This window comes from Drosophila novamexicana, unplaced genomic scaffold (assembly GCF_003285875.2).
Source record: "Drosophila novamexicana strain 15010-1031.04,08,12 unplaced genomic scaffold, DnovRS2.1 tig00000308-arrow-arrow-pilon, whole genome shotgun sequence".
NCBI classification, from domain to species: domain Eukaryota; kingdom Metazoa; phylum Arthropoda; class Insecta; order Diptera; family Drosophilidae; genus Drosophila; species Drosophila novamexicana.
Genome location: NW_020824799.1, coordinates 849,680 through 865,534, shown reverse-complemented (window position 1 = coordinate 865,534; position 15,855 = coordinate 849,680). Strand labels below are relative to the sequence as shown.

Sequence of the window (15,855 nt, the reverse complement as noted above, 5' to 3'; positions counted from 1 at the left end):
ATTATTCGCCGTTTGCGATGAGCCGCTCAAAGAGCCGATGAAAAGACCGAAATGCCAGGGAATTAGTCAACGACGACTTGGGCGAACAATTCCGAGCCTGAGAACCAAACAATAAAATGGACGAAAAGACAAACACCGAATTACTTGGCGGCCAGCACAAATAACGAATCAAAATCAGTGACAAAATGATTTAAGAACCAAGCAAAAAAGTTCACACGAAGCCCAGCAGCCAAAGTCACAGACAGAAATCACAGCAAATCGAAGCGACACACATACACACACACATGGTAAGTATTGCATCCTTTTGGCTGAGAATTTGTGGTGGCTGCCTTGGCAGTGTCATTGTTGCGATAAAGATCACAATGTGTAAATCATGGCGAAAAGTGCTCGGGCGATGCCGACGACCGCGCATTGCATAAACAAGTAGTCGAGCAAATGGATACAAGAAAGAAGCTGCCCCTTTATTCATCGCCCACACATAAATTTGCCAGCTGCCAATTCAGCCGGTGTACATGGAGTTTAGCACAGAGTTCTGCACATTGTCATAGATCTTCACAATATCCGTGTCTGCCTGCAGCGCCTTGAGGAACTCCGAATAGCGCCGCATTTGCGCCGCAGTCAACTTCACAAGCGGCTCAGTGGAATAGTAACCAATTTCTGTAAGCAGCGGCTTGTAGCCGCACAGCTTAAGCTTTGCAGCCACGTCTGGTATACCCTCTGGATGGCACCGAAAGCATAGTGCGCCCATTTCAATGCTAACAATCTGGCAGCCTTCAGCCTGGCAAGAGTGCGCATCGCGTTTCAGCTGCTCGTCCAAGCTAGCAAAGTCTATTGCAGCCTTGCAGTTCATAAGCGCATGGATGAGGCCCATTTGCTTAAAGAGACTCGGAACACTGTGCACAGGGCGAAAGCGTGATTTATATTTCAGCAGCACCTTGGACAATCGATGCTTTAGTACACCCAGATTGGCCGTGCTCACCTGACACACCAATGCCGCCTCTTGTTCTTTGTAGTTTACATGCAGAACACAATTTTCTCTCTTGCCAGAAGGCTCATCAGATGTGTTCAGGTCGAGCTCCTTGTATAGCTTCCTAAGTCGCGTCTTATTGTTTTTGATCATCGTCAGTAACTTTTCATCATTGTTTTCAGTTTTCCTAATGACTGATTTTGTTGAGTCGACCTCACAATCCAGCCCATTATGCTTCCCTGAGTCGTTTATTTCTGTTGACTTCTGAGCCAACATTTTAGTCCTTTTCGATTTAAATGGCACCAAATTAGCCTCAAGGCGGGCTAATTTAAGTGAATTGCTAGTGGCTGCTGCCTCTAAGTATTTTTTGTGCAAGAATTCCATTTGATTCTCGTAGTAAGTAACTTATCAATTTTGTTTCTTTTCAACAGTGGAAAGTATTATATTTTCAAGTTATGCTGCCGATTCCCGTCAGATTTTAGAATGAAGCTCAAGTCTATGGAAAAAATCAGCTCTGGTTGACAAATAATTGAAAGAAACAGTGCTAGAGAAACGTATACTCTATGTTACTTCCCAAACTATCTCTAGTTCCACCAGCTGATGATTATATATACATATAATATAGTAATCATTAATATCCAAGTCAGTCATGTGCCTGTCTAGTCTATTACCGTCTCTTTAGATAGCTAGCTAGTTAGCTAGTTTATATATAAACAATGTTATTTTATCCCCGCCTCCCTTTGTCTTAATTTGTATAATTTCGAAGAAATAACTTTGACTTACCGTATCGGCTGCTGTCAAATTAATACCCAAGCCGCCGGCGCGCGTCGAAAGTAGAAAAACAAATATATCGGCACGGGTTTGGAAATCAGCGACCATGTCGCGACGAGCTGAGATCTTGCTAGAGCCATCGAGGCGCATATAACGATGTTTGCGATGCCACATATACTCCTTAAAATATAGAAACAAGCATTAGCATAAAATAAATGTGTTTGCTAAGTATTGGGGGCACCTCTAATAGATCAATCATTTTGGTCATTTGTGAGTAGATGAGCACACGATGACCCTCGGCCTTGAGGCGCGTCAGTAGACTGTCCAGCACAAACAGTTTGCCCGCATCCGTTATGAGTGTCTCCTTATCAGGGACCACAATCGACGACCAGCCGCTACGCGGCTTGCACAGCGCCAAGCCAGTGCCCACAAGCTCTCTGCCAACGCTGTTCTCGCACTGCAGGTGGCGAATGTGCGTCCAGGCAGCGGCGCGACTTTCGCAACTATCAAACAGAAGTTGTCAGGCATTAGTTGAATTTACATACATTGACGTCCAAAAATTGCTACTCACTATAAATGCCTATCGACGGCCTGAACACGCTGACCCAGCCCGTAGAGGAAGCGTGGCATCTGCAGCGGCTCGCATTGATAGCGTTGCGGCTTGCGCGGACGATGCGGAAACTCGGGCAGCAAATGCAACGTAGTCATCTTGACATCGCTCTTAGTATTCGATTTGGTCTGCACCTCCACAGATTCCAGCTCTAGCTCCTGCTTTATACTCGGCTCAGCCTTTGTCTCCGATTGACCATCAGCATCGACGAGCGTCTCGATGAGTCCAGCCTTCTCCTTGAGTATTTTGGAGCGTGTCACACGGTGCTCGATCGTTTCCTGCATGTTGACAGTGATATAATCACCAAAAGCATAAACGCTGCTCTCGCGAGATGTCTGCAAATCAACAGAAGGAATCAAAAAGGAAGTCAACATAATTCTACGCGTAAATAGCTAAATGAATATACAAAGCTTTTACATACATGTGCAATGTATACTAACTACTGTGCCTATCGTTATCAAGTTTAAGGACTTTGCAGATATGGCATACTAATGTATATGCTTGCGAAACATCATATACACATTTTTTTATGAGAATTCGATATACATTTTTTATTAGTTTTATTTTTTTTTTGTGTTGCTCATGCAACAATTTGTTGCTTTGCGCTCTATTTATCTTTCAGATTTAATCAATAAATTTGGGTTTTCGATAATTATTGTTTTCAGAAAACAATACGATCTATTAATTATTTGAAAGAAACATATGTCCCAAATATGACGTTCTAGTGATCTCTAGCGAGCATGGCAGACGAATATGCCTGATATTGAACAAAAATATTTATAGCTTATGAGCGGAGTTGAACAAATTTACAAATGTATTAAGCCAGCGACAAAAATCCCTGAGATCGAGGCCTTTATACGGACAATGGGAGATAGAAGTTGACAATGCTGAATCTTAGCTATTTTTTAGTTTTTATACAAGGCATACTCAATCCCAATATAAGCAAGCACTAAATCATTTTTCGTCAATATTATGTTTACTATTCTACAAATGCATATGTCAAAAACTTACCATTGCTGTAAAAATGAATTCCCTTAGCACACTGTTTGTAAGTAAATAATCCGGCACAAGTTTGCGCTCCAGAACTGGTTCCAATAGTTGGTAACGGGAAGCAAGTTGATATGGCCACCACTGACGTCGATAGGAAAGTAGTGGTTGCCTGGCAAGCACGCGACGATAGTGCAACAAGCTACGAAACCAAATCAGTATTAAAGAGTGGAAAAACAAATTATTCCAAATTGAATACTCACAAATCTATAAGTCCGTGCCAGGTCACATCCTCCATGTCGGACAAGGATAAGTCACACAGACGGGTAAAACCGAAGCAACTATTAACGTGCACATCGTCGAACAGGGATCCTTGCATGTGCGCCGCCTTGAATATGTTGAAGCTGTAAAGGAATAATATTAAATGAAATGCTAGTCCACGATCAACAACTACTAACCGGTTATACACGAGGTGCCTGCGACTCGGCAAAGCGCTTTGAAGAAGGCCATCATTAAAGACCAAGCGCGGTAGAACAAACTCGGCACAGCGCATGCTGAACGGACTCTTTGCATCTCGTCGCTCAAAGAGCTCTGGGTGATTGCAGACTTTGCGGAACTGCATGACCAGATTCATGAGGTTCGAGGTAAAGTTGCGATCCAAAATAGAGCCATCCGCTGACGCAGAACTTGATGAGCCGCCGTTAGCAACATGTAGCAGATCCTCGATGCGTATTTTTTGCTTTAGCGCCCTGTAAAGCAGCTTCTGACGTATTGTTAGCGGGCAATATACCATAATCTCAATCTTATCGGACAGTTCGTTCTCCACATCTTTCTTAATGCGCCGCAGCATAAAAGGCTTCAATATCATGTGCAGGCGAGATATTTGACGCTCGTCTATGCCCGTCTTGTTCTCCGCATGCGATTCAATGTCCTTGGAAAACCACTCGTTAAATTCGTCATGCGAATCAAACAGTGTGGGCATTATGAAGTGCAGTAACGCCCACAGCTCAGCCATGCTATTTTGAATGGGCGTGCCGCTTAGCAGCAAACGATTGCGACAATTGAAGCCTAGCAAGAGCTTCCAACGCTGTGAGGCGGCACTCTTGATGGCTTGTGCCTCGTCCAGCACCATGTACTGCCACTTAATGCGATTAAAATACTTGTAGTCGCTGACAACCAGCTGGTACGATGTAATCACCACGTGGAAGCTGGCCTCCCGTGTGTGCAGGTGCTTTTGCTCCCAGAACTGGCGCAAAATTTTCCGCTCATTGGGTGATCCCCAGTAGGGCACCACATTGAAGTCGGGCACAAAACGTGCCATCTCCTGCTGCCAGTTATGCAGGGTCGAGGCGGGCGAGATAACCAGAAACGGGCCCCACACTCCGTAGTGCTCCGCAATGTGGCATAGAAACGCAATCGATTGAACAGTCTTTCCCAGGCCCATCTCATCGGCCAGAATTCCACTGATCCCCTGATCGTAGATATTAGCAAGCCAAGTCATGCCCTTGATTTGATAGCCTTTAAGTGTGCCCTTAAACATATTGGGTTGCGGCAGATCCTTCATTTGTTCACGCTCCGACTGCGGCTGATCTAGCTCTTGCAGCTGTTCCATTATCTGCTCCTTCTTAAAGGGTACATCAAAGGCGCGCGTTTTGTCCAAATCGCGCTGCAACGCTGCCTCTGCATTGGCCTGCGCCAGCTGCTTCATTTCGCCCGCGTCGTAATCATCGTGGGCTGCCAGACGCGCGTTGTGCTCCTCGTCCAGTTGACTGAGTATGCGCAGCTGATCCGCCTCTGTTCCCTGGCCCAGTTTCTTGGACATAAAGTGAGCGTATAGCTCCGTTTGGGTAATTAAGAAGTTAAGTTTGCGCTGCTGGCGCTTCACCTCAATGAGCTCCACATCTTGTTTGCGTTGCTCTTCGGCCTCGCGTTCCTGTTTGCGACGCTGGTCGCGTTCTACCCGCTCATAACGCTTCCAATAGGTGAGCATTTCGCGAGTAAGACGCTTGGCACGCCATACTGTTTCCTTCATGATACGCTGCGAGTTGAGTGCACGCTGGCGCACAACCTTTGCGCACATGCCGGCCACGCGCTTGCAGTTGGCCAGCATCTCTTTGTGGTTGTTGCTCTTGATGCGCTGCAGCCGGCCAGACTCCTTTTTGGACATTATTTGCCAGATACGGCGACGGCGTGCAGCCAATACTTCGGGATTCTTGCGACGACGACGAACACGTGTCACTTGACCATCGGCCGCACCAACTACATCCACCTCCTCCTCGATTTCTTCTTCCTCCTCTGGAAAATCCAGAGCCAGGTTGGCCAGTTCCCGCTTGTAATCCACCTCACCGTTATCCTCATCATCCTCATCGTTGGCGGGCAGCGTGTCACCAAAACTGTACTTGCCCAGCTCCGAGGGCGGCACCTCGCCAGATTCCGGCGAGTCTAAAGTCGTGCGCTTCTTGCGCCCGCGTCGTCGCTGTTTAACCGGTTTGGGGCCCGCCTGCGCCTCAGCCAAACGTGCCAAAAGTATCTCCTGCTTGGTGCGACGCCGGCGCTTGCGCACGCCAACTGTGGCCTGCTGGCGTTCCGCATAAACGTCATGATTGGACAGTAGGCCACTGCCATAATAGGCATATTGAGCGTTCTTTAATGCAAATTGTTAAATATAGGTAATTGGCACAAAGTTCATGTACATACTGTGGCCTTCTTGTAGTAGTTCTTCCGCTGGCGTTGTTCTTGCAGATGCTCGCGAAGCATTTGATTAATGTACTCATCTTCATCGCTAACCTGCTCCTCGCTCTCCGTGTCGCTGAGTATTATATCGTAGAGCCATTCCCGATCGCTTGTCAGATCATTGAAGTTGTATATCTGCGTCTTGACGCTCTGTCGCTCTGTAAAGGTGAAGATTTAGAATCCACGTTATAACATTCCCGATATACAACTGCGATTACCCTCTTTGCTGCCCAGGAGACGGTTGCGACGTTTCTTTTTTAACTTCATCCTTACCACGCCCACCCTAGTGGAGGAGTCGTCAGAATCAACGCAGGCCTCCTGGTTACACTCCAGCTCGGTAGCACTATCTTCACCGCTTCCACTGCTCAATGGCTGCTTGAGCGCCTGGCGGGCCATCTCCATAAACGGACGCATATTTAATGCTGCCTCGAGTCGCTGTATGTGCAACGGTTCGGCCATGAGGCGTGGCTTTAATTCTGTGACTTTTGCCATGTTGCGTATGATTTATTTGCTTTGCGTAATCTTTTTTTTTTTTTGGATCTTTAGATGGCAGGTTTTCGACTTCCAGATGCAAATTTCCGTTAACTTGGCGCTGCACTGGATGCTTCAAAATGAGATTCGAATGATTTCCAATTAAAAAGTATCACATAATAGAGAAAATTGCGCACGCGTTGCGTAAAAAATGCACGGCTGACTGTATGTTGCGGTACACACTTTTTTACTTGCCCACACGCTGCACACAAGCACATTTAGACGACCAAACAAATAATATTCTTCTCGGCTCTTGTAGTTCATTGTTGTTGCTGCAGGGTTGCGTGCAGGGTTGCATGCGCTGTGGATACAGTGCTGGACAATCCATTTAAATAAATCGAGTACTATGTCACGGAGTGAATAATTGCATATATGTTAGACTTATGTAAATTAATTATTTGCTTGTAAATTTTATCAGTATATTTTATTGAACTCATAGTTACAATTGTGTGCTTAATCGATAAGCAAACCAAAGCGCGTCTGACGCACGCATCATTGTGTTCGTATCGGCATTTTTCACCACTAACGGCACCACATCTGGACATTTATCAACACTGGAGAAACCGGGACAGCCGAGCAAATCAGCTGTAAAAATGTATTGGCAAACCGGGCTTATCAAATCCTTATTAGATCCTACTAATTTAATTATAACAACAGACGTAGCTGTTGTAATAGCCGATAAATACCCAAAGGCGCGCCATCACTACCTCGTGCTGCCCAAGGAGGATATTGCTAGCATTTTTCAGGTAATAGAAGGGCATGCACAAATTTATTAAGAAACATTTTGATTTGCAATTTTCAGTTAAGCAAGAAACATTTGCCATTGCTGGAGGAGCTGCATCTGCTGGCCCGCAATATCATTGAAATACGCGGCGAAAGTTATGAGAGTTTTCAAATTGGTTTCCATGCACAGCCGAGCATGCAACGTTTGCATTTGCACGTCATTTCAAAGGATTTTGTCTCAAGCTGCTTAAAGACAAAAAAACACTGGAATAGCTTCAATACGTCGCTCTTTATAACATACGAAAGTAGGTTGACGAAATACCAAAATAACTGTAAACCAGAGTGTTTAATGTTTCTGTAATTGCAGCACTTTATGCACAACTAAGCAACGAAGGCCACATACAACGTTTGCCCAAAGATATAGTCGACGAGCTGCTTGCGAAGCCCTTAACATGCAATCAGTGCGCGTTTGTTGCCAAAAACATGCCATTGCTCAAGGAACACTTACAGGAACACTGAAGCCTGTAAACAAAGTAGATCGTGCCCAGACGTACGCAAGCATTTATATTATGTGCGTGTGTGTGTCGTGTGTGAATACCAGCTGTGAGGTTTTTTCAACACTGTTGTCTAGTATTTTCAATCATTTTAGGTACCGATTCCAATTGTTTCATTACTTTTAAATACTAATTTCTGCCATTGTACACATAATGTGCATAAATGTGTGTAAGCTTGTATACATCATTTTTAGTTTTCGGTGAATTCCTAAAAGTAGTTCATACCAAATGGGGAAATCAAAGGAAGCGGCTAGAGACAGCTTGACGTGCCAAATGCAACAGGGCAAGGGACAACTAATAGAAACTGATCTAGCGACGGTAATGAAGGATGTGTATCCAAAGGCGCAATATCATTTTCTGGTTGTCCCCAAGGAAGATATATCGAATATTTGTGCTGTAAGTCTGTGAATACATTAATCTGTTTCTATGATAATATTTTTAGCGCTATTTAGCTGACCCGGGAGCACTTGCCGCTCCTGGATCATATGATGGAACTGGCCACTCAGATAATTGAACAACAAAAATACGTGCCCTCCAGCTACTTTCTAGTTGGATTCAAAGTCGACGCATTCATGAACCGAATCGCTATGCATGTCATATCAAACGATTTCTACTCGGAGTCTATGCGTCGCATAAAGCATTGGAACAGCTTCAACACGGACGTCTTCCTCACTTACCAGGCTGTTTACGCTATGCTCCGTGTACAGGGCTCCATTGAGCCAATGTCTCCCGAAAGGGCTGAGGCATTACGCAAAAGAACGCCATTGCGCTGCAACCAATGCGATTTTGAAAGCCAGAGTCTGGTGGCATTGAAAGGTCACTTGTTTGGGCATTGGAAGAAGCGAGAAGTTGAACTGAAAATAAAACAGCAAGTGGACAGCGTAACTCGCATGCTAGACGAAGCAAAATTGGAAGTGAACCCCAAGCAAGAGCTCGTTGATGCTTCTCAAGCCATCAACGAGTCAACGTCGCAGATAACTAAGGACTGTCAAAGTCCTGGACTGCAGCCAAGCTATTCAAGAGGCGCTACAAATTCGAAACCAGAAAGGCAAATACAAAACTGGCGCCAAAACATGGGACAGCAACCGGCCCCAAATTCAAATACCCATCAGAATACACATTATAAAAAAGGCGGCGGTGGCCCGTATCACCCGCAGCAGGATTACATCAACATCATTCCTGGCCAGAATGCAAATTCCGATTATCTGCCGCCCGAATTTAGACAATTCAATCAACAGACTGCAAACGGGCCACGGCCCAACTACAGCCCGCGTATGCATTTTCAGAATTCCGGACTTAATAGGCATCCCAATGGGCAGGATCCTCGGTTTAATATGTATAGACCAAATTTTTCCAAGGTTAATTGCAACAATTTTGTACCACCTGATGCGCAACATCACCAGACACGACCCCGATTCAATATTGAACAAGGTAGTTCTGCGCGGTATCCTGCACCTCCACATAACCAGGCACAAAACAGCTTTGGATCTGGACCATCTAACGCCATGCAAGTCCGACCCAGTTTCAATGCAAAACCTCAATATAAGCAAGCCCAAAACACGGACAAATCTAAACCAGAGGCCTTGAATATGCAACAAAATCAAGCAATGTTGAATAAGCATAGCGCAAAGTCCGAATCTCAGCAAAGTATGAATCGGAAACATCAATCTGTTAATGTTTGCAACGCTACGTCTGAAGATCAAGGCAATGAGCGCAGAGGCAAAGGAAACCTATTTAAGAACAAATTTGTTAAGAAACAAAACAAAAATCCTCGAAAGTCATGAAAATTGCAATCTGGATATAAGCTCTCACCTATTATGCTACATACATATATATGTGTATATGTATACATAAAATCTTCCTATAAATATAACACTATATTACCGACTTTTTGGAAACCTACATTTTTGTACGTCTGTCAAAATGGATTTATTTAGTTTCTTTTGTTGGCGTTTTTCTTTTTATAACATTTTGAAAATGTTGAATTATCTTCTGTTCAATTTATATTTATCTATCAATATCACTTATTCAAAGAAAATTACATTTCTACTTAGAACAAAGACCAAGCAATTCAATAAAAAACAAATGCTATTATATAAAATACATTAAAAAGAGTAGAGTACATATGCGGTAGAGTACACATAGATAAAATGGGGTCCACTTAAAGATACCCTAAATAGAGCGCTTAACTGGCGTTTTAAACATTCCAGGTTATTCATACATATCTTTATTTTGCCAAAAGATATTAGATAACAGTAACAACATATCAGATAATTATTAAACCAAAGATATATATGTAAAATAAAAATATATAAGTATATGTATATATGTATACACATGCATACAAGCACGTACGCCGGCTGCTACGGCAGTCCAGTGTTGTCAATGCACCTATTTAATTTCGGTATCTCATGGACAGACAAGATGGCAAGATGACAGACAACGTGGCAAGATCAACTCGGCTGGTATTGCCGACAAAGAATATATGTATGTATATACTCTATGGGATTGCCGAAAATTATACGCCTTCTCCCGTTTTGAATGAGTTCCGGGCATAAATAGAAAATGAAACTGTAACGCCACGTCAGCTAATTTGCCTGAATTGCTGATTGTATAAATATATATGTATGTATATGCATGTATATGTTTGGGTATCGTGACGTCAACTGGATTCACATTTCACCATATCGCAATTGCATTTGTGACGCAGTAAAAGTGAACCAACTGGAGTCTTGTTGGTTTTGTTACTCGTTCGCACAGTTTCACAACACTGTTTAGTCGCATTCACAAACAGTTGAGTGTGCCAATTCTAAGTGTTCAGTTCCATAGCTCGATTTGCTGCTTGTGTTTTTTGTAATACATTTCGGCTGCGATGCAGGAGAACGAGAATGAAGTGGAATTTCAACGTGGCGAACTCACCCGGAAAATGGAAGCTGGGAAGAACGTAGTTATTCAGACCGATCGGGCCGCGGTGCTGCGTAATGAGGATTGCCCAAAAGCGGAATATCATTTTGTTGTTTTGCCCAAAGAGGACATTGAAAATGTGACAACGGTAAGTGAGTGTAGGTGAGATGCCTGTTGTACTTTATATATGCATTCAATCTGCAGCTAAAACGGGAGCACCTGCCCCTTCTGGACCACATGATGGATCTAGCTAACGAAATCATTGAGCAGCAGCCTTTGCCCTCCAATCATTTCCGGGTTGGCTTCAAGATTGACGCGTTCATGAATCGCTTAAACATGCACATTATTTCGGATGACTTCTATTCCAGCTTCATGCGTCGCATTCAGCACTGGAACACTTTTAACACAGACTTGTTTATAACTTTTCAAGCTGTATACGCACTTCTGCGCGTCAACGGTTCTGTTGAACCCATGCCCGCCGACAAGGCGGAAGAATTGCGTATGGCCACGCCTATCCATTGCAACCAGTGCAGTTTTATTACAGATAACTTTAACAAATTCAAGATTCATTTGTATGACCATTGGAGAAAACGACAAAATGAGCATCTAAGCAGAATGGGCGTGGCAAGTTTGTCACAATCAATTGGACAAATGCATTTGAATGCCAACAGCAACATTTTTGGATATGCACCACCAATGTGCAATCCATTTAATGGAACTGCTGATGCTATGGGTGGGTGGACTGATTTCTTTAGAAGAAACTTTCGAGGACCAGTTGGACATCAGCAGCGACCAAACATGAATTTCCAGAGACCATATCAGATGAATAATAATGCACCGTCATCATCTCAGGCAAACAGCAAAGACTTTAATCAGATGTATTTCAGGGCCCCGAACCCAGGATTGCACAACAACCGTCTTGACTACAGGCAGCTAGTTAAATCTAAGCAAACTGCTAATGATTTGCAGAAGACGAGCACAGCGAACACAGCTGATAAGTCGAATGGTTATGCTACATCAAATATATGTCCTAACAAAAATGACGGATATATTCAGCATCGTGTCCCGGATCATGCACAACGTAATCCAATCGATGCAAAGCCGTTTATCAAAAAGAAATGGCATAACAAGCCGAAGAAAAAGAACCAAAACCCGCCAGATTCCAAGACATCCAATGGTAAGGATAATGCGCCTGGCAAGGCTTAACTTGGTTTAAATGATTCTTTATCATATTCGAAAATATTCGACTGTTGTTCCGAGCGTTCTTAATCTTATACACATGCATATTCAATATTTCAAATACAAACTATATATTCATGCAAGAGTAAACCTAATTTTATGTAAATTTTTGCGCCATTAAGCGAAAAATATGTTTATGCTTTTATAGTCTTCAATTTAGAGCCAATAACTTTTTGATACTGATAGACAGATTGACTAGACTAGACACGGTTATTCTGGCGGCCATGGTTATAATGACGATGATATTAATATTGTCTTTGGGGACAGCTATATAAATACTTTATGGTGGTCAAAGAAGAACCTAATAATATGGACAAGTCATATTATTATTTAATAAGTCGACACTCGAGCATATTGAAAGTATTTAAAGCAAGTTAAGTCTGATATAAAAAATCATATTACATAGTTTTTATCCCTGTAAATATTCTTAATTGCCGTAATATGAGGGATTCTGTACGGGCACTCGCTAATAACTTGTAAGCTCTGAGCCCATTGGAAATTGTTAAAATGGTTATGAAACAGGCAAATGAAAGTATCTCCGACCTCATAATGTATATGTATATATATTCTTGGTCAGCGTCAATAGTCGAATCGATCTAGCCGTGACTATCTGCCTGTCCGTATGTGTGAACGCATCGATCTCAGAGCTAAACTCTTTTAGGCACAATATTAACAAGACATCAGATTCTAATTTATAAATTAATATTTTGGTTCACATATAACTTACATACATACATACAAACATACATATACCTATCAAATGGTAAATGGCAACTAATGTATCTGAGTACATACATTAACTATGTGTGTATACCATTAAAATTTGTTTCATCTGCTACTATAAATTTTGGATATCAAAAGCGTGTTAGCTGTCATGATTAAAGATTCGCATCTGCCTCTGCATAACGATCGGGGACTGGATCGACTGCATAAAGATATATGGTTGGATTATTCCGTACCTAATCAGCAGGGTAAAAACTAAATATAGAAGGTAGATGCCCATGGAGAATATGCCAACAGAACGGCGAGAATTATAATTTAATAAAGCTGTCCACAGCAGCGTTGACAAGAGCCCGAGAAGCAACAAGACGAACGCATTCTCACCATACTTGCCATGCATGTTCTCAATTGTGGGAGAACCGCCGGATAATATTCTGGATGCTAACACAGCACCCGTGCCCAGGAGTACACTAAAGAATGGACTGCCAATAGTTGCAGCATACGCCATTTTTTCATAACCAAGCAGAGCCAGTGAAGTATTGGTCACCAGATTGCCGAGGGCGCTGGCAATGGCACTTACAGTGGCACCCATGAAGTCGGATTCAACTTTTAATATGTGGCCACACACATCGATTATCAGGGCTATTTCGGAGGCACACTGGAAAGTCAGGAACATAGATCCAGTCAGATTCAAGATCGTATACAACCAATGATATGCTGGCGGGACACCGGTCCTCGAGTGACAAAACACAAATATGGAAATTGGCACCGTTATCGCAAAGGAGTAAAAGCCGTATTTGCAAGTCTCGGTTATGGTGGAATACCAGAGCCTCGATTTTTCTCTAAATATTATTGCACTGCCCATTGTTATTGTGATCGCCGGATTAATGATAATTTGTAGACAATTGAGCAGCTTATTCCAGCCATTCAATTCCTTCTCATAATCCACCAAGGGTATATATAACGCACATATTATTACAATTGGAGCCCTTATTATATAAAAGGTACGCATAAGCATGTTGGCTTTGCGCCAATCAGCTAAATCAACCGGCCGGAGTGCGTAGAAGAAGTCTCTGAAGAGATACTGGTTTCTTCTCTGGAATTCATTATATAGAATTCTGCGATTGGCCCTCATGTCAATCCTTGCACGCCGGCCAGGACGCTTAGTCATGTAGGTGAAACTTGGACCGTCTGCCATTGGGCCTTGCTCACGCTTTAGAATATCCACGCGTTGATCGACTTTAATCACGTTGTATTTCTTTTCAAGGGATCTGCGCTGCTCTTTTACATCTTGTGTGTTTTCTATACTGTCCAGAGCGTCTATTTGGACTCTTAGTGCTGAGAAAAGGATATGCGAGCGAGCTAAATACAGAAAGAACTCGTTAAATACGCTACTCACATCTTGTGGAAACATGCATTAGATACAGGTCCAGCACGTTGACCACCAAATAAACGATGTAGACTAGCGCTAATATGCAGCACTCTCTAATCGAAAGCAGCCCGTCGCTGGAAATCATATATTCCAAAAGCGTCACGCCTAATATCAAGAAAAGTAAGTCTCGAACGATGCTGTATGAGCTCATTTTGAACGGACACAGATAGCAGATCAATCCTCCCACAAACATGACCACAAACAATGCCGTCGAGAGGCAATTGCCAAATACGGGCACATTATCCTTATGAGACGTCAAATTAGAAAACAGCTCTGGACTTGTGTTGCCAAAAGCCAATATCGTCACGCCAGCCAGATGCTCGTTCATGTGGAGCATTCGCGAAACGACCTTCAGCGCTGGACTGTAATAATAATGGGCTGCATAGCCGAGGCAGAGCACCAACTCGAGACATACAAAGAAGAAGATGGCCACGAAGACAAGCTCCTGAAATTGATTTTTACATTTGAAATGACAGGCAAATAAATGCATGTATGGTACGAAGTTCGTTCCATGTATGCAATTTTTGGCCTTTTTCACAAATTCACATCTTTCTTCATACGGAAAATTCAGCACAACAAAACAATTGACATTTGACCAGAACACATCGAATTCTTTGTCCAAGGCGGTTCGTGTTTTGTTTACTTCCATGCTGCTTCAATTTAATTTTACCTAAACAAATTTTCTACTAATTCTATTTGACTGGAAAATCATATCCAAAAGACAGACAATAAATGCTTTCGGTGCTATTTCAAAATTAATATAATTTTTTATACCCTGGACCCATTAAAAATGGGTATAAGGGTATATTGTATTTGTGCAAAATCCAAATGTATGTAACAGGCAGAAGTAAGCTTCTCCGACCCCATAAAGTATATATATTCTTGATCAGCATCAATAGCCGAGTCGATCTAGCCATGTTCTTCTGTCTGTCCGTCAGTCCGTCCGTCCGTCCGTCCGTATGTATGAACGCAAGGATCTCAAAACCTATAAGAGCTAGAGACTTGAAATTTTAGATGTAGATGCTCCCAGTTCCCGCGCAGATCAAGTTTGTTTCTGATAATCGATAACTTGCTCCGTTTCCAATCGATAAAAATCGATATCGATTACCTTTTTTTTGGGCAATTTTGGTAAATAATAAGAGCTAGAGTCACCAAACCTGACATATAGCTTCTAAAATAGAATATATATATGCATTTGATGTCGGAAGAAAAGGGTTCAGGGTATCCCCTAGTCGGGAGCTCCCGACTAGAACCTCTTACTTGTTATATATTATGTAATTATGAAATGCCTTTGGGCTAATTCAAATCTTAGGAAACGTAAACGGTACGTGGTCGCTTAGTTTAAAGTTCACTTTCCAAGCAGTTTAAATCTGGAAAATTATTAGCCCACGGCTAATTAAGCGCACCAAGGGCAACCGAGCCAGCACTCAGGTGAAGCACAAACGGGGGTTGGCAAAATATAAATTATAATCCTGATTAGTGGATAAAGTGGGCAAAGTTTTCCGATCGTCCTGCACCTGCGAGAGGGTTAAGCGTCAGCGGCGGCTACTCAGGCAGTTCAAACTGTTTCCTCCTTCGCTCCTTGAGCTCTTTAAAGCATTTGATGCACGTGTGTGTGGAAAGTTAAAAAAGCTACATCAAGTTATTTCAAGCTACTTAATCTGAGTTTGTGCCAGCGATTAGC

At 42.8% G+C, this 15,855-nt stretch overlaps 6 protein-coding genes across 9 annotated transcripts in view; 3 read left to right on the top strand and 3 right to left on the bottom strand.

Annotated features, from left to right (window-relative positions):
* Positions 1-6,583, bottom strand: part of LOC115759537 (chromatin-remodeling ATPase INO80) — a 63,514-nt gene extending 56,931 nt beyond the window's left edge. For 2 of the 4 annotated variants that reach the window (XM_030700488.1, XM_030700491.1), the window contains exons 1-7: positions 6,287-6,583; positions 6,033-6,226; positions 3,599-5,979; positions 3,360-3,537; positions 2,310-2,683; positions 1,980-2,241; positions 1,751-1,918 (exon numbers count right to left, since the gene is read on the bottom strand). In XM_030700488.1, coding sequence (XP_030556348.1) covers positions 1,751-1,918; positions 1,980-2,241; positions 2,310-2,683; positions 3,360-3,537; positions 3,599-5,979; positions 6,033-6,226; positions 6,287-6,560 — 3,831 coding nt within the window. In that variant the 5' untranslated portion in view covers positions 6,561-6,583. Of the gene's footprint in view, positions 1-1,433; positions 1,464-1,750; positions 1,919-1,979; positions 2,242-2,309; positions 2,684-3,359; positions 3,538-3,598; positions 5,980-6,032; positions 6,227-6,286 lie in introns of those variants that run through there. The other 2 variants (XM_030700489.1, XM_030700492.1) reach the window with 2 other exon arrangements.
* Positions 457-1,365, bottom strand: LOC115759541. The gene has a single exon (XM_030700496.1). It carries the CDS (start codon positions 1,349-1,351, stop codon positions 500-502), a length of 852 nt encoding a protein of 283 aa, XP_030556356.1. The 5' UTR covers positions 1,352-1,365; the 3' UTR covers positions 457-499.
* Positions 6,584-7,154: 571 nt separating the features above from the next.
* LOC115759529 (aprataxin-like protein) lies at positions 7,155-7,858 on the top strand. Its single transcript, XM_030700479.1, has 3 exons — positions 7,155-7,345; positions 7,402-7,627; positions 7,690-7,858. The coding sequence occupies exons 1-3, from the start codon at positions 7,193-7,195 to the stop codon at positions 7,839-7,841; spliced, it is 531 nt and encodes a 176-aa protein (XP_030556339.1). The 5' UTR covers positions 7,155-7,192; the 3' UTR covers positions 7,842-7,858.
* Positions 7,859-7,892: 34 nt separating this feature from the next.
* LOC115759528 (aprataxin-like protein) lies at positions 7,893-10,094 on the top strand. The gene is made up of 2 exons (XM_030700477.1): positions 7,893-8,272; positions 8,329-10,094. Exons 1-2 carry the CDS (start codon positions 8,105-8,107, stop codon positions 9,658-9,660), a joined length of 1,500 nt encoding a protein of 499 aa, XP_030556337.1. The 5' UTR covers positions 7,893-8,104; the 3' UTR covers positions 9,661-10,094.
* A 187-nt stretch (positions 10,095-10,281) lies between these two features.
* On the top strand, positions 10,282-12,128 carry LOC115759495 (aprataxin-like protein). Its single transcript, XM_030700434.1, has 2 exons — positions 10,282-10,928; positions 10,985-12,128. The coding sequence occupies exons 1-2, from the start codon at positions 10,749-10,751 to the stop codon at positions 11,984-11,986; spliced, it is 1,182 nt and encodes a 393-aa protein (XP_030556294.1). The 5' UTR covers positions 10,282-10,748; the 3' UTR covers positions 11,987-12,128.
* Positions 12,129-12,716: 588 nt separating this feature from the next.
* Positions 12,717-14,887, bottom strand: LOC115759494 (putative sodium/calcium exchanger 7). The gene is made up of 2 exons (XM_030700433.1): positions 14,139-14,887; positions 12,717-14,077 (listed from the first exon to the last, which is right to left on the bottom strand). The coding sequence occupies exons 1-2, from the start codon at positions 14,818-14,820 to the stop codon at positions 12,885-12,887; spliced, it is 1,875 nt and encodes a 624-aa protein (XP_030556293.1). The 5' UTR covers positions 14,821-14,887; the 3' UTR covers positions 12,717-12,884.
* Between the last annotated feature and the right edge of the window lie 968 nt (positions 14,888-15,855).

Bases quoted from the DNA above. Each gene is read 5' to 3' on its own strand.
- LOC115759529 (XM_030700479.1), top strand. From the start codon at position 7,193: ATGTATTGGCAAACCGGGCTTATCAAATCCTTATTAGATCCTACTAAT. The intron at 7,346-7,401 runs GTAATAGAAGGG...TGCAATTTTCAG, and splicing joins ATATTGCTAGCATTTTTCAG to TTAAGCAAGAAACATTTGCC. The intron at 7,628-7,689 runs GTAGGTTGACGA...CTGTAATTGCAG, and splicing joins GCTCTTTATAACATACGAAA to CACTTTATGCACAACTAAGC.
- LOC115759495 (XM_030700434.1), top strand. From the start codon at position 10,749: ATGCAGGAGAACGAGAATGAAGTGGAATTTCAACGTGGCGAACTCACC. The intron at 10,929-10,984 runs GTAAGTGAGTGT...TTCAATCTGCAG, and splicing joins ACATTGAAAATGTGACAACG to CTAAAACGGGAGCACCTGCC.
- LOC115759541 (XM_030700496.1), bottom strand. From the start codon at position 1,351: ATGGAATTCTTGCACAAAAAATACTTAGAGGCAGCAGCCACTAGCAAT.
- LOC115759528 (XM_030700477.1), top strand. From the start codon at position 8,105: ATGGGGAAATCAAAGGAAGCGGCTAGAGACAGCTTGACGTGCCAAATG. The intron at 8,273-8,328 runs GTAAGTCTGTGA...AGCGCTATTTAG, and splicing joins ATATATCGAATATTTGTGCT to CTGACCCGGGAGCACTTGCC.
- LOC115759494 (XM_030700433.1), bottom strand. From the start codon at position 14,820: ATGGAAGTAAACAAAACACGAACCGCCTTGGACAAAGAATTCGATGTG. The intron at 14,078-14,138 runs GTGAGTAGCGTA...TCCTTTTCTCAG, and splicing joins AATGCATGTTTCCACAAGAT to CACTAAGAGTCCAAATAGAC.